We start from the raw sequence: 22,956 nt of genomic DNA on the forward strand, positions 1-22,956 counted from the left end.
GGTGCACTATTAATTAAGACACCTCTTAACAATAATAAAGGAAGGGGCAAGTACACAATGGGTAGAAATAGTAAGGGAACTTACTATTAAAAGAAGAAGAAATACAGATTAAGATTAAAAGAAGAAGAAATACAGAATATGTTTTATAGCAGAAAATACATAAAACGACAAATGAGAAACAAACGAAGTACAATAAAAGTAATATTGAAAGTACAGTATTTCAGAAAAGAGAAATTACTGTCAGGGATCTCACCATTAATACCAATTTGGACGCATCAGGAATTTGATATGAAAGGGAAAACTGTAGCTAAAAATAACTTGAAAGAAATAGGACTGACACAAATGAAAAAATTATGAACAGGAACATCCCATAACAGAGGAAATATGGAACAATTGTACACAAAATACAGGAATGTCATGGATAGGATGGATGCAAATCAGAAGATTTATCAGAAATAGAAAGATAATAAGGCAAAGCACAAGACATTTAACAGAATGGGAAAATGTATAGACAATTACAAAGTAGGAGATAAGGGCACAGATATACAGGACTTTAATAAAGCAGGAGATTAGGGGGACTGCAACAATAAAACAGATATGGGAAAGAGACATTGAAGAGGATATTGAGGATGAAGAATGGGGAATTTTTTTTGAGATTCCCCTTCCAAACAATATCCACAAGAACAAAAGAAGGTGCACTAAAATTAGTCCAGACGTGGTACCTGACACTTGTGAAGCTGGCAAAAATCAATAGATATCTGTCATCTTTGTGCTGGAGAGGATGTAAAGATAATGGAACCCAAATTCATATGTGGTGGGAATGTAGAAATGTTAGGAAGTTTTGGGATAAGATTTTTCAAGAAATAGGAAAAAGAGATCTGTAAAACACCAGTATGTTAAAGAAAATGGAAAGCTAAAATTAGCTATTAATTGATTTTTTGTTGACAGCTGCAAGGCAATTGATAGCAAGTAATTGGAAGACAGCTCGGATGTTGACAGTGACTATGTGGAAAAAGAAAAATTTGGGATATAGCAATAAACAAAAACCTGACACAGAAGTTAAAAGTTCATAGAGGAATAAACAAAAGAGATACTTTCAGGACCGACTGGCAAAAATACATTGACTATATGAAAAAAGAATTGAACAGAATAACTATGACAGAAGCTTACAGAAAGTTGTAGGACTCATGAAAGGAAGAATACACACATACACACACACACACACACACACACACACACACACACACAAATAAACAATTGATTTAATCCACCACCATGGAATAGAGAAAGAAAATGAAAGTCATAAGAAGAAAACTCTGAAATGGACCAAGCGTAAGGAGGGAACAGGCAGGGAATGTTTGCTTGTTTTTCTCACTGTATCTTATTACAAAATTCAATAAAAAAAAGAAATAAAAATAAAAATGTTTAACTTGATGTCAGAATGCTGACATCACTGCTTTGAAGAATTCTCAGAACTAAAATTACCATTACCATTGTTTAATCTTTTCCTTGATAAATATTTTTAGAAAAATGCAAACACTTCAGTAACATTAGTTACAGACATCTTTTTAAGCATTCCCACTTTAGTTTTAATCAGAAGCATAATAAACACTTTATTCACATTTATTTGTTTTTCTATTTTGGAATTCCCACTTGTGTCCGTTGTATGCATCAGAACAGTCCCCCCGGAAAGAGCCATTATGCACACTCAAACCGATTCAAATTAAAACAATAATACTCATTTCTGCAGGGAGGACACTGTTTCAGTTCAGAGAAAAGTGAGGGAATTGTTTACTTTGTGTGCAGGTACACTGCTGGATAACAAATTCTCTACAAACCCTGAGATGAATGAAATACATATCCTTAGCAGAAATACAGAAGTGTTAAACAGAGTCTGCCAAAATCATTTAGTAATTTTCTATAGATAGAAGATTACTACTGGGATTTTCTGTTTCTCTTCAGGGAACTAGACTCTTTGTCACTCTTACGTTCGCATTCTGATAATATATGTTATTCTTTATCTGGTAAGCTCTTTCCACATTTTTTTGTGCTGCTGGCCTCCCTCCTCGTCACAGGCTCTATTCGTTCCCCAATCAATTTCTAATGCCTTTAAAGATATTTTAAATAAACAAATGTTTAGTGGGTGAGGGCTTGTTTAGCTATGCCATTGCCTCCTATTCAATATTTATGGGGGAAGGTTTGATTAATAGAAGAGTTTGAGGCTTTGAAAGCTCACCTCTCATTTGAGGCAAGCTTTTATGAGCCCCTGAAGTTTTTCTGTGCGCCTGGCTGGGGAGAACTTGGAGTGTTTTCAGACCGGGGAGCGGGGGGAATTGTGTTTCCCTACCGTCACTTTGCCTCCTGCTTCTGTCTCACAATAGGGACAAGCAGCTTCTTCTTTCTTCACACAGGAAAGAAAGAGGAAGCAAGTAGTGACAACCTGGCCGTTTCTGTAGTGCAGTTTCTCCTGCACACAGCAGGAAATGGCGCCAATTATTGTCAGAGCCAAGAAGAAATGGATTTTTTGGGTTGTATTTTGTAGTGGAAAAAACAACAGAAGAAGCAGGAGGCACACAGGTGGATCACTGTGTTGTCAAAAAGACCTGTGAAGATCTGTGAGTAGCCAGTCACGAACATGCGATAAAATGCTCGTCTAAAGTATTTCCAGCTGTAGCTTCTCCTACAAAATGGTTAGTTATCTCCACAAATCATGCCTTGGTTTTTTCATGGTTGTATATGTTCTAAATGTGTCTGTCTTTAGAAACTGTATGAAAACTTCAATTCGTTCAATGTCATAGTTAGGGATGGGATCCAGCAGATGCTCCACATCTGGCCTCCCCAGACCCAGTCAAGTGCTCCTGACACAAGAGCAGATCCCTGGCTGAGTGCTTGCGAGACTCTGGCAAGCACTTGGCAGCCACCCGCCCATGTGCTGAAATTGCGCACTTCCCCTTCCTACATCAATAGCGGCCGCCATTGATGCAGAAATGGGAAGTGTGTGATTTTGGTGCATGGCTGCCAAGTGCTCACTGGGCCAAGCCGAGTCTCAAAAGAGGTTCTCAGCGATGGGGTAAGCACCCACTGAGACGAGTGCAGGTGAGTTCGCTCACCCCTATTCACAGTCCATTTATAAACATCCCCAAAAGACAAACTGCATCACACACACACACACACACACACACACACACACACACACAGTCAAGAGGACAGTGATTTGCATAACATTTGCATATGATAATTTCTAAGTATAAATACATATTTAGAAATTAATATTATAATTTAAACAGAAATATAGTCCATCTCACCACAGTGTGGAACACTTAAGACCAGGTGACCTGTATGCCTGTCTGTTCAGTCTGCTGTCCAAATGCTAACTGGTGATGTACAATAGACAGCTCTTATGGGTCATTAACTTTAAGCTAGAATTGGACAGGACAGCCCTTGGAAAAGAGGACATCTTCAAATAGAGAACAGTCCTCTGGCAGCCATTCAAATAGAGGACTGTCCACTGGAAAAGAAGAGCTGATGGTAACATATATCTTATAAGACCTGTAAGACCTGTCTTGAAAGAACCACACTAGATCCTAATTCAGTTCTGAGCACAATTCAAAATGCTGGCATTAGCCTTTATGGTCCTAATTAGCTGTAGCCGACTTTCCCTTAGGGAATGAATCTTCACACAGGAACCTTCCATAAAATGAGATAATCTGAGTGGACACTGCTCCAAACCAAGCTGTTAGTGAAGTCCTTTGGGGGATTGCAATTAAACTGATAACCTGACATCCTGGCAGATATTTATGCTGTTTTGCTATTATGTTTTCTGTGACAAACGTATGCTCTTAAATTGATTTTAATGTTGTTTTATGTTGATTTAATCATTTTTAATTGTTGTTTATATATTACGTTGTTTAGTTGCCCAAAGTGCTCTCCGGAGACATGTTTAATGGAACGTAAACAACACACACAGAGAAATTACGTATTGAAGTTGGGAACTGCAATTCCATTTTATAGACACACTCAAGAGCTATTGCAAAAAAAAAAAAAAAAAGAAAAGGGGGAAAAAAGAAAAGGGGGAAAAAAGAAAGAAAAAGTAATATTACAAAGATAAACTACTTATGAATGTAATAAGGAAATGGTACACTCTTCCAGAATATATAAGTTGTACAGAAAAATATGTATGGTTGGGAGCTTTTCTTCTTTAAATAATCATTAAGCCCATTTTGTTAAGTCCAACAAAATCTTTTTTTAATAGACTTAAAACAATGCAGAGGTTATATGCACCAAACTGGAAGGAAATTAATTACTTTGAATGGTACTTACAACTCCAATAGGGAAAGCGAAGACAGCCATCATCCAGTCACGGAGGGAAATGAGTTTTCGTAACTGTCTTTCTTGTTCTTGGCTGTCATTTCCTTTAGTCAGAAGGCTGGAAAGGTCAGTCAATACGCAGATCCCAAAAAAGACTGCTTGAATAACCTGCATGAAAAATATAAATATCTTGAAGGCTAAAATATGCAACACAAATCCCAATAGCTTCATTAGGATGTTGGAGAAGTTTCCATTCTGGCTGTGGATTAACATTTCAGAAGCCCACACGTCACACCTGTGTGTGCCATTCTGACTGTAAATAAGCCAAACATTGTTGGTTTTACATTGACGTTTTCAGAGCAATCCTAACCCCTGACAAAGGCTGGCTGAGTGGGGGTTAAAATGGGGTGGAAAAGTCTTATTGTTAATGGAGAGGAACTCCCTCGGTAGGGTGACTGGTTTGCCCAGAAACCCACAGTATACCCACAAAAAGCCCCATGGGAATAGGAAAATGTCCAGCAGTGTTTCAGCAGGTAGTAGGCGCCTGAAGGGGTCATTCCAGGATGGCCTTGGATCTGCTTGACCCATATCCCCCTCACTCCCACAACAGACTCAAGACCAGGCCCCTAGCCTATTCCAGACTGCGTCTTGTGTAGGTATTTTCTCTCCCACTGATTTCAAAAGGAGGGAAAATTAAAAGCCCAGAAAAAATATCAGGGGAACATCCTCCCTAAAAGCTGCCTCCCACCTGACTGGAGTGAACTGACAGGGCTTGAGAAATGGGGGACCTGCAGACCCCACTTTGAACTGCTCTGTTTGTTATATTATGTCGCTTTCCAAATTATACATTAAAAACACCAGAAGTTGTCCTTGTGTGAGGAACCTCACCACATGAGAACCTGAGCAAGTAGAGAGGCAAGCCAGAATAATGTGTGACAGTAATAATATACACCAGAAACCACTCTCATATGGAAATGAGGAAGGAATTCTAGTAAAGGAATTTGGGAGGAGGATGCAGGCAGAGTTAAGTGGGGAAATAAACAGGGAATTTAGAGAATAAAGTTCAGAATAAAGTTCAGAATCAGGGCTGATGATGATCAGCTTGTTGATTTTGAAGTGATGATTGTCAAGTGGCCTCAAGAGGATCAGAACTGGTGATCTGCAGACAGGGATGCAAGTGGGGGTCAGCCTATGCTTGAGTGACTACTAAGATGCTGAAATAAAATTGTAAGTGTGCTTCTGACAGGTGCATCGGTCATTCACATACAATGGACCATGGAAATGGGTGTGACTTAAACCTCATAAAGCCCAACTACCCAGGTACTTTAAAATAGAAATCTGTACCTAAAGTAAGGATATCTATCTCATGGTTTTTAGAATAAGAAAATGTAGATATCTCAATTTTCTTATGCTAAATTTTCTTAGAATAAGAAAATTTAGATATATCCCCAGGGATACTTCTTAACTATTAATGAAAACTATAAGAGCATGGAACAATCTCCCAAAGGTAGTGGTGGAAAAAGCATTGTGACATCTTATTTAATGTTAAATTGGACAAAATACTCTAGAATGTGCACTGGGGGACAATGCTACTGGCAACATTGTGAGATATGACCTAATAGGTTTTATGGAGTGTGTGTGTGGATGTACTGCATTTTTTATCAAGCAATAAGAAATGAAGATCTATTCCAAATAAAATAACCTAAAAAAAAAAAAATCACACCCACCCTCTCTCTAAGGAAATATAAGTTGTATATTTCCTAATCAATCATAACCCAAGCCTGCCTCCATCAGCAGTTCTGTACTAATAAGGTCACAAAGGGAGGAACTGTGATGATATCAGCCACCCAACCCACAATCCAGTTAAGTTCAATATATTAAGGGTCACTTCACTACTTACATTCTTAAATGCGTATAGTCAAATCATGGCTATACGCATTTCCTGAGACAAGGCTGGCCGCTTTTATGGCTGGGGGTGGGTTGTGTGTTTGAAGGTTTTGGATGGAGCCTTGGCTTCTAATACATTATCCTTTTGTGGTCCCTCCTTTGATTCCCCTCCCTTCCCGTCCTCTTCTTCCCCTCTTCCCCATTTGCTGCTACCTCTGGCTAAAACCTTATGTGTTAGTTTTAGCTGAATGGTATTAAATTTGTTTTGGCCCTTAGCTGAGTGTGTGTGTTTTTATTCCAAGACTCTCTGGCTTGTCCCGGTTGGGAAGAGGGCTAGGGTGAGGGGTGGCTGGGGACGAAAGGACGTTTGGTCCGGGGCCTACCTTGCAGGAAGGTTAGATTGACTCTAACCTTCGTCTACACTTAGGTTCTATCACGATGCCATGTTGTATGTATTTTTCTTGAAAAATGAGGAAGTTATAGCACTTTGAAATGATTGGAACTCACATTTTTAAAAATTCATTGCAATAAAAACGATGTACAGATCTGTCTAAAACTGGACATGCATAAGTATCTCCAAAGTATCTGTAAGCTCACCAAATTTAATTGTTCTATCATTAAAAATAAAAAAGTTATAGGCGATTTTTCAGACAATGCATGTCAATGGAAAAAATTGGCGTCCAAATAGCGTTTTGGAGGTCTGAATTTTTCTTCGAATTCAGATCCAAAACAAAATGGGGTGGTCCCGCAACAACCCGAAATGAAACGGGGGCTCCATGCACAGCCCTACTATTATGTCTTTTATCCACTACAACTTCTTTGAAATAACTAATATCTCTTAGGCCATAGGTTTGTGTTTAAGTACTTTGATTTGTGGTAAAGAAGAAATATCGCTAGTTTCCATCTTTGACAAATTTTGTGACCCATGACAGCTTGGAGTAGTTCAAGTCCCCTGTTGTGGTGTAGAGATGCATTACTATGCTGTATCCAGTGACAGTGTTCACGGTAGAGAAGCTGGAGAATTTTGTTTGGTCCATATTTTTAAGCAAACCAACCTAAGACTAATATCAGAACACAGTTGCACTTCTCCAAATTTTGCAATACATTTCTCAGCTCAAAAACTGCCTACAAAAATGTGTACACGAGGAAACATTGTGTCAAAAAATGTATGTATTATGGAAAGATACATACAAAATGTGTAAGGGAAAGTAACATACAAAAATAAATGCAAAATTTTGTTCATTTTTTTTAACATTGCAGAACGATGAGGAGATTGGCATAATGGAGTTACAATGGAATATATGCAAAACTGACCCAGACTGATTCGCACATCCCTAGTTTGTGTTGAAGTAGTGCTGATGTAGTACATCCTGGGATGGCGAGACATTACAAAGTTCTGGAAAAGGTATTTCATCCATATTTGCCATTGTTTTCAGAGTACCAGCAAGATATGGACCTGGTTCAGATAACAAGAAACCATGGTTTCCCACTATGTGAATGAGCCTGCATGAATCTCATGCTTCTATGCTCCCACCTCCTCTCTTCTCCCTTTTTTGTGGGACAAAGGAAGAAATCAAAAGCTTGCACTTTCAAAATTAACTACAGTTCCCCATGATGTCTAAAATCTGGGGAACCTGTGATTTGTTTAAACAATGGTCATTAAGAATAGTATCTGAAATCATGATTTCATACTGGCTTATTCTCACTAACCATAGTATAAATACGCCACGGTTCCCAGAGTCTGGGCATCACAGGAAACCATGACTAGTGTAAAAGTAGAAGCTTTTGATGTCCGTTGGCATACAGAAAAAGAAGAAAGGAAAGAGAGACTGGAAGAGTGAAAGACTTGTGTAGGCTCTTTCACAGACTGCAAGGCCATGGTTTCTAGTTTTATCTAAGCAAACTACCATGGTCGTCCCAGAAAAATGTACAATCTATTTATTATCACTATTAACAATTGGTATGAGTAATTCCTGCAGGGGAGGAGGTTAAGTTATCCATGGGTTATGGCTATGGGACAACATAAAAAAACAACCACTCTGCTGAAGCTAGGAAATGATAATACAAACTGCAAAATACAGGAAAAGGTTATAAAGGAAGTTAAATTATTTGGTTATAAAGGTACCAAATGATAGCTCATGGGAAGAGAAAAATAAAAATGTTCTAAAGATAGTTTCAAAATCTCTCATGATCTGCATGATCATTCGTTAGTTTTATTTATGGTTTGTAAAGTACAGGAGATAACATAATAATAATAATAATAATAATAATAATAATAATAATAATAATAATAATAATAATAATGATGATGTAGCCATGCTGACAGACCATTGGTCCATGTAGCATAGTGCTGTGTATTCTTAGTGTCTAAACCTAGTGTCTGCCACTATTTATCAGAGTTGGGCTATAAATCCGATAATATTTGACCATAGGCTGTGCTGCCTGGGGCCTATGGGAGTTATAGTCCAAAACATCTGAAGGTCACCAGGTTCACCAGACTTGGTCTATTTTGGGTGGCAGCAGTTGTCCAGCAAGTTTTTCCCACTTTTGCCACATGACACTTATTAAACCAAGGAATACATATGTGCATGCAAAGCATATGCTCTGCTTCTGAGCCAAGTCCCTTGTTAAACATTATACATTATGTTTGTACAGCCCCACAGAGGCTGTCAGTGAACAATAGATATTTTGTCTTAGCCAGTATTCATTAAAAAAGAACCCCAAGCTAGATATTGAAATATATGGCAGCTTTGGTAGAAACCTGTCTGTTCTGACATAATCATAAAATGGTTCCAAGTGTGTGTGAAGAAAAAAAATCAACATTCAGGTTAATTCTTCTAAATTAGAGCCAGATTATGCACTTTTAATTAATGCATATAGATGGGTGACTATAATCAACAACTGTGTTCATACAGCTACCTGATCCAGGTCTTCAGGCACTTCAGAGAGCATATATACCTAGGAATGTTTCTCCCAGAAGGCTGATTTGAGTGGAGGGATATACTATCAACTCAAACAAACAGCAGCTGGAAATGGTACTAAAAGCATTAGATCTTTCAGCATGCAAAACAAATTGCTTGAAAACTTGCCAGGTCCCATAACCTTCACCTTGCAAGTCTGCCAGATCCTCAGATCTGTTCTCTCTACCACCCCGGCCTTTGAAACAACCAGAATATGATTTATTTCCTCAGATTATTTGTTACAATTTTTCTTGTCACTTCTTGTATTCATTTCTCAACCCCCTGGCAGAATGTAGTGAGGTGGACATATATTAAGCTTAAGCAGAAAATGTGGTTGAAGACACTATCAAGTAAATGTTATGTCAGTTGTCTCTTGAGCTACTGGAGCGTGACTGACTGGACCACTCTCCTTGAGATCAAACCAGTTACTAAGTAGATATATTTTCATCCCTCAGCTTGTAAAGTGCAGAAAGACATTCAGTGAACAACAGTCTCATAATCCTACTGAGTCCAATGTATTAAATTCAGGCAAGTCATGAACGATTAAGTGGTTCTGACACAGAGAAGCTCAGTATTTACATATCTCTGCCAGCTCAAGGCTTCTTTTGGATTTCAGAGTTGATTCCCTTCCTACTTGCCTCAGGTCACCAATTTGTTGTTCTGGTCTACACAGCAATAGGTTTCCTATCATGCATATTAATTATGCACATAATTCAAGTGAAAACAACGACTACACTAAACCAAAGGAAACATTTATTGAAACGCATGGGCCTGACAGTTTGGAACAGGGGAAAGACTGCATTTTTATTTTATTTTTGCCTGCCAGCAACTAATGAGAAGGGACTTCAAACTTGTTGTTTTTAGTATTTCTTTCTTCATTTTGATCCTGATATGGCCTAGTCTGTCCTGGTCCAACATTTCCAGCCAGGCTGCTATTTTGCCACCATGGGCTAAGACTTGTGGATGCAGTGAGAGGGGGTTGAAGGGCCTCTCTATCATCTCCTTCATCAACAGGGCCCACGCATCTACCCAGGCTGAAAGAAAGACTGCAACTGAAGTCTGGGAGAACTGTGAGATGGTTCATCGGACATCTCAGCAGTATTTCATCTATCCTGACTCAGTATATCTGGCTAGACAACTTGGGCACTGTACTTGGGATGTCATTTGGGATCTTGTGGGGAAAGAGGCTATTGTTCATTTATCCTAGCAAAGCTTTCTTGGGCAGGATCTACACTACTGCTTTAAAGCGGTTTATAGCAGTTTTGACAACTGTTGGGGCCAAGGACACACTCCAGATACAGTTGTCAAAACTGTTATAAAGTGCTTTAAAGCAGTAGTGTAGATCTGACCTTGGTGTATTTTTAGAAGTTTGTTTTAGAATGTTTTCATTGAATGACCTCATTACTTTAAAAAATGGTTCTTATGCAGCATCGGAAGAGCACTTAGGGCAGGGCTCCCAAGTCTTTGCAGACAAAGACCTCACACACATTTAGCTTGAGAAAACTCTCTCATCAGGACACCGCTGTGGCCACAGTGTTGGGTAACTAGGGATTTACATTTGCTCATAACTGACTGGATCCAAATGGACCCTGCTGTGGGTGGAAGGCACTTCTGCTTGTACAAGAAAGGATCAGCTATTTTTGCTGACTCCATCTGCAGCTTCCATTCCATCTCCCATGCCATTCCAAAAATGTTACTAACGCTCAACATTAGCTTTCTATTTGTAAAGAATCTTAATAAGCAAAATTACATCAAACTTTAGCTGTTTCACACAGATCATGCCAATTCTATCCATAATATCAACATGACAGACATATATACCATCTGGCTCACTAGTACTAATGGCCTGGAATCTTCTCTTGTGTATAATATAAGGGAATGGAACAAACAAACAATTTCATAGAATTTCAAATAAAAACATAACGAGGTGCTGGATAGGGACAGCTTGGCCATGGTGGTACCAGCAATAGTAACCTCAAGATTGGATTACTGCAATGTGTTCTATATGGGGCTGCCCTTAAAGCAGCTCTGGAAGCTGGAGCTAGTGCAGAGTGCTGCAGCTCGGCTGTTGACCAGAGCTGAACCTTTCCAGCATGTAACTCCTTTGCTACCAGGACAGGTTTAAGGTTCTTGTACTAGTGAAAACAACTTGGGACAAGGATACCTGAGAAAGCGCCTTCTCCCCTATCAACTTGACTGGTCACTGCACCCGAGGGCCTGCTCTTGGTGGTTCCACAAAGACCTATCATGAGATTGGAGTCCACCAGGGGAAGAGCCTTCAGTGTGGTGGCCCCCCTCCTATGGAAATCCCTGCCTCTGGAGGTCAAGCAGGCGCCAACTTTGTATTCCTTCTGGCACCTCCTGAAAACGTCGTTGTTCCGGGAATCCTTCTCTTAATAAACAGTTGCAGTTTATTTTGCACTTACTTTTAAAATGTACTTTTAATGTGTTTTTATTCTATTTTATTTCGTCCACCGCTCCAAAATTCTGAATGGGAAGTGGTATATAAATATTGTAAATAAAATAAAATAAATAAGTATGGAAGTGTGTAACACACACATGTGGACACATAAACTCCCAAGTCATGTTAAGACAAAAAAACGAGGGGCAACTTTAATCTTTATTCCACTCTCCAGGAAGCCCCACATTTCAGCAGGCCTTGGACGTCAACCACAGATGCTACTAACCAGTGAGACTCCGCTTTCTTGCTTTCTGCTCCATAAAAGAAAAGTGTACAATTGCCTTATGAGGTGATTTTACAGAAGAGGAGGGGAAGGCAGGTCATGTGTGTTTGTCTTAAGCCCTCTCCTCCAATCTGATACCGATGCCATTTCCGAGAACAAAACTCAGTAGTATGGAGACATTTTGAAAGAAACACTTTCTGCTCCCCACAGAGGGTTTCCCAGCTGCTCACCAGAATTAAATTCATGGCCATTACTGGCGACAGCAATTGCAGACCTCTGCCATTTGTGAAACAATACAAAGTCTACCTTCATAGGCATCTGTTTAAATGGAGAGCACCTTCATATTTTACAAAGCCCTGGTCAAATCCATTTTGTAATAATGGCTATTCTCTTCCTCTTTCCTTTCTGTTGAGCCATTCATACAAAATCTGCCTTTATTGCTTTCCATATCCTGTTTACAAGCCAGGATAATTTCATTAAATCTATATCATCCATTCAGCAAATATGTGTTTATATGGAATACTTTTTTTTATTAGATTACATCTTTTGTATTTTCTTTTCTAAAGCTCAATTTTGTTTGGCTCCTACTCAGCATTTCAGACTATGCCATTATTTTGACTTAAATATTAATATTACAGACAATATTACAAATAAGATCAGTGATATATCCTGGGCAGCATGCCAAGAATCAACAAACAGTGGGAAAGGCCATGCAACAGGCTAGGTAACATTTGGGAGAGTTAGTTAAGTAGGGGGAAGAAACATGCATTGCAGCTGTCTGTACTAAACTGGGCTCAAGGATAAGGTTTCCAGTGGGAGGAAAGCCCCTGACATTTTCTGAATAAATTCATCACTCAATGGGGATAAAATAAGCCTGATTTACATGAGATGAGCTTAGTGAAGTCTTTCCCTAATATGTAGAATTTTTTCAAAAATTATCCATAAAGAAATTATGTGAGCTTCCTGTAATGTTCAGAGAACACTGCACCCTTATCAAAAATAAAGTTGGTTCTTTAATCTTTGTTAAGTTCCCCTTATTTGCATGTAACATAAATTTCATAATTCGGCTGTAACCAGCAAATTTTCACATAGATACTTTTTCCCTGTAAGGATGCCAAGATCTGTCCCAGGAATCTTTCCTTGAGATTTCGATATAGATGGCAATACAATAAATGATGTGAGATGTCCTCTAGCTTTCCCCTACCACAGATTCAGAACTGTAGGTTTCTTGGAACATGCCTCTATCTTCAAGCTAAAAATGCTGACGTCATGGTTTGAAAGTGTAGTTCTGTAACTGAGGTTCTCCAAAAAGCAAAAGTGAGAGTTTGTAGGTATCAGGCTCTTCCATGGTCCATTTCAAACAAGCAGTACCATTGAGAAAAGAATGAAAATTTAATTAGATCTAAATCCTGGTTATTATGTAACTTTCCCTGTTAGAACACAGGCCTAACACTAACGTGTTATATTTCTAAGTGTTTTTTGAATAAACGGTATGAACTACTCCTGATCATGGACATTTTAGAAATCATAAAGTACCATGGATGAAGGCTTCTATGGCATTCTAGTAAAGGCTCTCATGCGTGTGGGATAGCACATTGTGGCCATATTTTGTAGGTAGGAATAACAAATGAAGAGATATATTCATTGAATTTGAAATTATTTCTCCATATTTTAGAACCAGGCTATTAAACGTTAAATGCTACTCAAAAATGCTACTGAATACCAAAAAGTGCTTCCTTGCAAGCACTTTTTGGTATGCAGTAGCATTCTTTGGTATGAAGTGCGACCAATTTTCCTTCTCCTAGCAAGGAACCATGGGACAATATCCAATACTGCCGTTGTACCTTCTGTAATTCTGTTGTGTTCACAGGGCCAACTGTGGTAATGTAATTGTGTAGTATTATTTACTGCAAATACCTTTCAAAATAACACCACCATCAAAAGCGTTAACAAAATAACAAATATTTCCCAGTTTGGCAACTGGAGATCAAACAAATATGGCAGAGGTGAGCAAACTGAAGACCACGAGCCAATACTAAATAAACAGTATTCAGCCCCAAATCCACTGAGCTCCAAATCCATGGTTCCAATACAGCCCTGCCGAGTTCTCTAGATGGTCATACCCCTTTTCCTGACCACATCCCCTTTCTCGATCACTGATCATTTGGTGGTTTCCCAGCTTTTGCATGATTTTTCCGACCCATTCTAAAACATTGAAATGTCTCTCCTAAGGCTTAGATCATCTTTATATAAAGGGGGGGGAACTACACCCTTATTTTTTCTTCTTTTTGGGCTTTCAACGTTGGCTACGGCTCCTTTAGATGGCAACCAATGGTGACCACGTGATTTGTAACTGAAAACCTCCCCTCTTCGCAATGCTCCATAGTTAAATGAAACACCGCCATCTAGTGGGTCATGATGTTCTGTGACGATTTTAAATAGTGCAGTATCTCTGATCTTTTTAAAAGCAAGGTGATTGATGGTGCCATGTAAAGTACTCTCAAGCTTCCATGAGTGGCCAATCATGAGCGTGCAATAAATTGCTCATGCAGAGCAGCTCTTAGTTGCTGGCAGTAAAAGCTTTAAGCTAAAATATGCTGATAGTTTGGGGATTTGGGGTTCACCCCTTTGGCCTGCCCAGTCCATGGAAAACAGCCCCTGAGAGTTTCTCCAAATTTGAATTTGGCCCTTAGGCTGAAAGAGATTCCCCACCTCTGCACTAAGGATACAGTGATTACAAAATAACACCTGTCTGTAGGCGATCCACACGAACCATGTTAATACATGCAGCTGGAGAGGATCATGGTATTTGTAGAGGTAGCACTGGTCATATTGCTCTTTTCCTCAGCTGCTTCTGAACAAATGGCCACCAGTAAGTGCATGGGGGCCCTTCCCCTCTCAATTGCCACTCAGCACTACAGGCTGCTCATGACTTTCCACATCACTTCACTGACCTTGCTGGAATGCTTTAATGACTCATCTGTCTGCCTCTCAAGTGTTTGCCCTTCTCCTCACTTAAGCTTATAGCCTCCATAATGGTTCTCCCCCATTAGATCCCCAAATACAGGCTCATCTACTACCAGCTCCAAATACACACATACAACATATTACTAACATAATGTAGCAATGTAGCTTGCACTACCTGAGCAAAATAAAATAAAATAAAAAATAAGGAAACCCCACCAAGTTGCAAACAAAGGAACAGCGGCAGGGTTGGAGAACACTTTGATGTCTGGAAGTTTAGGATCAAAGCAACTTTGGAAGCTGAGAGAAATACTGAGAAAGCCAAATTTTCAAACTATTATTATGAAGAACTGGGAGTACAATAAAATATTTGAAATCCCTCAAAGCAATTTCTGCTATGATGAATCAACACTAATATACCTCTAAAAATTATCATCTGCTATGATTGTTTACTACTAATTAAGCCAGTTTTCCCCCCGAACACCATTTCCAGCAGCATATTCTCTTTGAAGTACTCCAAAGATGTTTTTGTCCAACAGAGAAACAAGTACTTTTAAATTTTGCTTTTGATAGCTCTAAGTCTTTGATCAATTCTTTATATAGCTCCAGGAAGTAAAACTTTGATATATTTATTTAATTAGCCAGAGCTGAAGCAATGCAATGTAACAGTTAGCTTGGACTTCCTTGACATAGCTCATCTGTGTCCTAAGGATGAGATGTCATAAAAGTGATGTAAACATTTATTTATCAGAAGTAGGCTAACTACAAGCACAACTATTGTTTTTCATTGTGTTCTTAAAAAAATAAAATAAGCAAATGACTTCAAACAGACCATGAGAAAATGGCTTCTGATATACTACACTTTATGGGATATTGCAAGCACGGGGCTTTCTCCACATTTCAATAATACGGACACCCCATCCTGTCATGTACAAACTATTTCAAGGCTAAATGAGGACTCTGGAAAGAGGTAGTTTTTCCCTCTAGGATTCTCCCCAAGCTTATGCAGAGCTTCCCTTGCTTCTTCCATTGTAGGGAGAAACAAATGACAATTATTTATTTATTTATTTATTTATTACCATTTTTATACCACCCAATAGCCAAAGCTCTCTGGGCGGTTCACAAAAATTAAAACCATAATAAAACAACCAACAGGTTAAAAACACAAATACAAAATACAATATACAAATTATAATAATAATAAGTAGCAAAGCAATTATGGGATCTGCCCTACTCAAACTTCAATCCTAGAGCCTCACACAACAGAAACAGGCATCGGGGCACTCTCAAATGATCAGCTTCATTGGCCATAGCTAGACGGGGCAAAATCCCGGGGTCATCCCTGGGATCGTCCCTGTGTGTCCACATGACGAACAGGGGATCCCGGGATCAGGGAGGAATGATCCCTCCTTTGCCCCATGATCTCGCCCTACCCTTTAGGCCCGGTGTGGCCAGGCACCATGGTTTGTTCCGGCTCCTCATGATTCCTCACAAGGAGCTGGGACCTGCGCACAGGGCGCAGAGCTCCTCAGGAACTCTGCGCCTATCAGGGGTGGGGTGGGGTGAGCAGGGAAAGTCATTATTTTTTAAAAAAATCACTTAACTTTTGTGCACGAGCATTCGTGTGCTGCTGTCCCTTTAACAACAAAAAAAAAATGGCAGGCGCAACACCTCTACGTCTGAGGTTGGCACACGCCACGTGTGAACTGAGGGGGAGATCTCACGATGAGAAAATTGCGAGGCCTTCACCCCTCCATTCCGCTAGATCGCTAGGTCTAGCTAAGGCCATTGTCAGGACCAACCTTTTGCAATATAAACAGCTGTTTACAAGCTGACCTCATCCCAAAGCAGGGCTCCTGATGGCCTCTTCAGAGAATAAATCACCTCTGAACCATCTTCCAGCCCTAGGAGTCTATTGTCTCATACCTCGCTCATGAAAAGCTCACAGAGCCTGACTACCCCATGGGGTACCATCACAAGAACCATCAGGAAGGCATTTGCTTGGGTTGCCAGGTTAAAACACAGGCTGAATTCCACAACCTGAAATCAGGATCAGAGCCAATAACTGCCATTGGCTGAAACTGCTGCATACACATGCATCGAACAGCAGCACTATAAAGGTGGTCAGGATGAAGGCAGTTGTTGTTGGATTTTGGTCCAGCTCTCTAGACTCCAACCAGCTTCTGCTTTCCAGGTCAGCTTGGCAGCCTTGCTCAAAGACCTGCTGAATGCTTTGCTTACCAGATCCACAGTATCTTGCCCCAGCTGTGCCTGACAGCATGTTTGACTTTCTGGGTTCCTTCAATAGATTTTCGTTGCCCCTAGCTAGTGAAGGCTCTGTAATATAAGAATCCATGAATGGGGAAAGAGGTAACACGTCCTGATGAAAACATGACTCAAGGTAAAAACAAACAACTGAACTGAAATTTCCATGAGGATTACCTGCTTGTCTTTTTTAAAAAAAGGTATTTTCTAGAGATAGCACTGCCTGGTATTGTCTTTTTAAAAGATGTATATTTTGTGCAACAAAAGCCACATGCAGAGCTAAGCTAAATGTAGACAAACAAGGTCATATAAGTAGAGACATGAAACGTGACCCCCCTTCCATTTGTCCCTGTATTCGACTTTGTAACTACATGAAGACACTTGCACTGTCAATAAACCTCCTCTTCAGTACACTTCAAGTCACTCTTCCCACACACAGCTGTCACAATCATGCATATTTCACAGATTCCATCTGGGTGCGTCAACTACCTGACTTACTTCCAGCCAACAAAAAGATACATCCTACTCGAACATGCCTGCTCCCCGCTGCTTTTTATGGTTTAAAAAGAAGGAACCTCCAGTATGTTGCTGTCTGCAAGCCAAGCCATGACATCACCTGAGATGGACACCACATTTCAAATAGTAAATCAACAAAAATAGTAGGTCTATTCTAAGAATTATAAGACAATTATATCTACCCTACTAAGATTGAATATTGTTGTATTTGACAAAATGAGCTTTTGGAAACCTCTTCTGTGAGCTGAGGAGACATTCAACTGAAGAACTTCATGAATACGATTGTGGTTAAAATGGGTCAGCAGACCTGTAATTCATAGACTTTGGAGTCAGATTATAATAGCTATAGTAATTCTGGCTTGAGCATTTGCCCAGCTGAACTATTTCAGATAATATATTAGTGACAGAAGATTTTCATTTACTTGAAGACCACTGAATCTCTCATGAAGATACATGGTAGAAGTGGATTTATATAAAATAAGGTCTTGTTGTCTGTAAGTCTACCTGTCTGCTTTCTCTACCAGCAGTTTTTTTTTGGGGTTTTTTTTTGCCAGTGACAGTGGAAGAAGTAATGTCTGAAAAGCAGCAGAAGTTAATTGGCAGAAATTACAGTATATAGAGGACTGGCAGTGCTTTCCCCTTCTTAAGAGAGACATTAGTTGCTTTGTGACATCAGATGCCATTACTTTAATCTCCATTCTCATCTCAGATGTATTTGCATGCCTAGTAACCAATGCACCTTGCATACTAAAGAAAGGGCAAGAGATGTAGACCCATACTAGACCCACACTAGAGGCATTCAAGAGGCAGCTGGACAACCATCTGTCAAGTATGCTTTAAGGTGGATTCCTGCATTGAGCTGGAACCATTGGTGGTGGTGGTGGAGGATTAACAACACCAGCTTCAGCCTGGCATAGTTGAAGGACTGAATCCTTATGCCCCTCAGAAGATTGGAGGGGATTTAGATCAAGTGGATCCAAAGCCCACTCCTCCTCTTCCCCACTCCTAAAATGGAGCTTAATGCTGGCAGTAGCTTTATGCCTGTGGAGCTTTCTGTGTTGGGAACTGGGGGGGGGGGGCAATCACCACCAGCAGACCCCACCTCTGCCAGCAGAATCTTTTTTCGCCAGCGGGAGGGAAACGTCCAGATCTGTTGGCTATAATTGCTCTGTTCCCTAGGTATTAGGAATGAAAGATACTCAAACATTTTTTTCTAGATGTTTCTCTGAAAATTAATTTACAAATATAGGGAAAGTATTTAAATGAACTTTTCTGAAGCATGTGGCCCATTTTTTTCTTTAGATTTTGAAAAAGGAGGGTAAGGAGAGATATGATAGAGGTGTACAAAATTATGCCTGGTGTGGAGAATGTGGATAGGGAGACATTTTTCTCCCTCTCCCAAAATACTAGAATATGGGGTCATCTCATGAAGCCGATTGGTGGGAGATCCAGGACAAATAAGAGGAAGTACTTCTTCACACAGTGCATAGTTACATTTTGGAACTCTCTACCACAAGATGTAGTGATGGCCACCAATTTGGATGGCTTTAAAAGGGGGTTGGATAAATTCCTGGAGGCGAAGGCTATCAATGGCTACTAGCCCTGATGGTTGTGTGCAATCTCCAGTATTCGAGGCAGTAAGACTGTGTGCACGAGTTGCTAAGGAACATGGGTGGGAGGGTGCTGTTGCACCATGCCCTGTCTTGTTGGTCCCTGGCCAATGGCTGGTTGGCCGCTGTGTCAACAGAGTGCTGGACTAGATGGACCCTTGGTCTGATCCAGCATGGCATTTCTTATGTTCTTATGTCCTCCAGAGGACCCTCAACCCTCTAATGAAGATGGGGGCAGGGGGATCCATTTCACCAGCTATGTCTGCTCCACTGCTGGACAGACATAGTTGGATATAAGACATAGTATTTAAACAATCTTCTATAATACTTTAATGTATCTTCCAAAGGAGGAATATTAAAGCTATGAGTATGATCCAACTCTACTTGGGTGTAACTGTGCACATGAAGTTGGATCCAGACTGGAAGAAGGAACAGCGTGGTGATTTGCACCATTTCCCCCTTCGTCCTGCAGGCTCCAGCACTATCACCCAAGTTATTCCAGAGAGTCCTTCAACCCACTAGAGCAGCTTTTCACAGGGCACAGTGGATGCAGCAGGAAGGCAAAAATCATCACCATGCTTCTTCTGTCATAAAGGGAAATCTGCTAAGTATAAGTCTGGCTCCAACCAGTGGGAGCGGATCAGAATAGAGCCCAATGAAGCCTGACTCTCCCCCACCCTATTGAAAATAAGTCTAAAACAGTGTCTAAGGGGGGAGCATCACAAAACTTGAGGCCTGCTGAAGGGAAGCATGCTCCATTGAGCCCTGAGCTGATCTACTCCTGCAAGGGCAGCTGAGCTGGGGATAAATTATGGCCTAGTTTTTATTATATCAAACAAAAGTTGTCCTTCCTTGCTAAGACTGCAATCCTAAGACAACGTTAAGTCCTATTAAGGCATTTCTAAAGTGCATGTAGGTAATGCTATCGATAGTTTAGTTCTGTATAAATTATACAGTGCAGAGTTGTCAGTAAATGCACTTTCTTTAAAAAATAAAAAAGCACTTGATATGTCTTAGCCTTCCTTTGACAACTACAAAATCATTAAGAGCATTCAATAAATAATTATTTTAACACAATTATATAAACAGGAAAGTGAAATAAAAGAAATCAAAGTCCCCTGGAAAACAGGCTTATACAAAAACCTAAATCTTGCCAAAGCTTTACTTAAATATCCAATAGGATTAGATGCCTGTGGCTGAAGAGTCATCCACCCACTCATTACAATTTGGCCTGTTACCCTTTATTAATTACTTAGTAATAAAATGTATATGCCACCCTTCAAAAATATTTCTTCCACAAGATGGATTACAAATATTAATAAAATTCAACTTTTAACAGATACAACGATATAAAAATTATATAATAAATAAAAAGACCCTTTGGCATCCTGGCTCCTTGCTGCTGCTGCACCAGCTCCCCACTTTTTAAACCTGTGGGGAGCTGGGAGCAGCTGTCTTCCTCTGCCTCCCCACCCTCACCTTTGCCAACTGGTAAAAGGTTGCTTTCTGATGTTCCTGTGCCCTCATTGGCTCTGTCACCCCCAAAGCAGTGTCTGTTTGGTTCAGCTTGCTGCCACTAAAAACACACACACATTTTATTTAAAATATCACACTACAGTGCTGTAGCTTCGCCCAACTGGCTGCCAAGGCGCTTCCTTTTGCCAATAGGCTAAGAGGAGGAGCCACCTGTTGAAATCATTTGGGAGCCCTGGCGGTTCCATTGGTAAACCCAGTAGTTGGGGGAGAGGTAGGAGGGATGGAGAGAGGTTGAGTGATGGGCAGGTTCTCCTTCAAATTATAGGGCACATTTTATCAGGGACTTTCCAATCACTGTACTTTCAAGGAGGGATTGAGTCAGACAAAACTGTTTCTCTTAGTTTCCTTTTCTGTTGCTAAGTTGTTCTGTAGCAAGTAAGTAGGAAGGAAGTCTGAAGTTCTGTGCTGAGGGTGGGGTGTGCTGAGGGTGGGGTGAGGTGGTTTTAAGTTCTGTCTGTTCATGATGACAAAATCCTTTCCTCTCCCCTTGTCAATTATTAAATCAACCCTTCTTTCAGACGTTTCCCCAGTGACAAATCTTTCTCTGACAGCCATATCATTTCTCTTGTTTTACTTTCTCTATCTGTGTTGTTGTTTATGGATATTTATGTAGAATATAGACCAGTGGTTCTCAACCTTCCTAATGCCGCGACCCTTTAATACAGTTCCTCATGTTGTGGTGACCCCCAACCATAAAATTATTTTCGTTCTTCTCTACACGATCCATTGTCATGGGATGGTTTGCTAATGAAAATAATACATAACAATAGCTTTAATAATACAAAAGATGATACATGACATAATTCAGTCAATACAGTTTCCTAAGACCATCAGAAATATGTTTTCCGATGGTCTTAGGCGACCCCTGTGAAAGGGTCATTCGACCCCCAAAAGGGTCCCGACCCACAGGTTGAGAACCGCTGATATAGACAGTGTTTTCAGAGTTTTCTTTTTTTAAAGCCTTAAACTGGTTTTCAATCATCATAAGTCTTGATTGAAGTGCAGAGTGCAGGACACGGAATAATGGGTTCAAGTTAAAGGAAGCCAGATTCCAGCTGGACAAGAGGAAAAACTTCCTGACTGTTAGAGCGGTATGACAATGGAATCAGTTACCTGGGAGGTTGTGGGCTCTCCCACACTAGAGGCATTCAAGAGGCAGCTGGACAACCACCTGTCAGGGATGCTTTAGGGTGGATTCCTGCATTGAGCAGGGGGGACTCAATGGCCTTGTAGGCCCCTTCCAACTCTGCTATTCTATGATTCTATGATTTGAGCTCCTGCACCTATCATTCTGAAAGCTTGCAGGTTTCTTGCCTGGGAACACTTCTATAATATTTCATACAAATTGCCCCCAAATAACATGGGGGAAGGCAAAAGGAATCACTCCCTCACCAAATTCAAGGTTTTCCCTTCCACATAAAAAGGGTACTGCACCTCTTATTCTGAATCTTTGCAGGTATCTTGTTTAAGACCCCTTGTCTGTCATTTTCGGAATAGTGGTCCACAAGGAAGATGGGAGTAGTGGTGGTAAGCGCATCCTTTTGTTTTGTTTTGTTTTGTTTTGTGATACCTTCAAAATGTAAAGGCTGTAATCTCTGACCTATTCATTTTAAACTTTGCAGCCTTGATTCCCCTAGAAGAGGCAACTATGCCTGTAAATGTCTTCCAGTTCTGCCTAGAAATAAAGAAGTGATTGGTAGCACAAAAACCCAAGCACGTATTTGGCTGAAATTTGGCTGAAAGACTCTCTCTGAAGGGGCAACTATGCCTGCTAATTCTATCCAACTCTGACAAAGAAATAGCAATTTTTAAATTTCTCATGATAGTCAATGTGAGGTATAAACTTTTGGATTTCTAGATTGCAACTTGGATTCAATACCCAAGCCTCTGAATTGGTCTGAGCTGTATCGGGCCATTTTCCAAAGTGCTGAATCACGAATCGTGTGGTAAGTACACCCATCTAGCTTCAACCTAATCTTCTCTCAGATACGCCCACTGCATTCTGTGTCCTCTTTCTTCAGTCACCTTGCTCTTCCCTTAATTTCTTCATCTTCCGGGACTCTCTTTCTACTCGTTCTACCAGGCTTTATCCTATTGGCCTATGCAGAATATATAGTTCACCTTCACAGAAGCTAGCTCTACCGTTAGGCTTTGAATGTGTGAGGTGGGATTTGTTGCTTCCAGATAAATATACTTCTCACTTCCCGAACTGAAACTGTATTTTAT

General features: G+C 40.2%; 1 protein-coding gene across 2 annotated transcripts in view; it reads right to left on the minus strand.

Annotated features, from left to right (window-relative positions):
* The window catches only part of AIG1 (androgen induced 1), a 111,624-nt gene that overhangs the window by 78,596 nt on the left and 10,072 nt on the right, over positions 1–22,956 (minus strand). For both annotated transcript variants that reach the window (XM_063124590.1, XM_063124591.1), the window contains exon 2: positions 4,321–4,476. In XM_063124590.1, the coding sequence (XP_062980660.1) occupies positions 4,321–4,476 (156 nt within the window). The remainder of the gene's footprint in view (positions 1–4,320; positions 4,477–22,956) is intronic.

Source organism: Elgaria multicarinata, chromosome 4 (assembly GCF_023053635.1).
Source record: "Elgaria multicarinata webbii isolate HBS135686 ecotype San Diego chromosome 4, rElgMul1.1.pri, whole genome shotgun sequence".
NCBI lineage: Eukaryota > Metazoa > Chordata > Lepidosauria > Squamata > Anguidae > Elgaria > Elgaria multicarinata.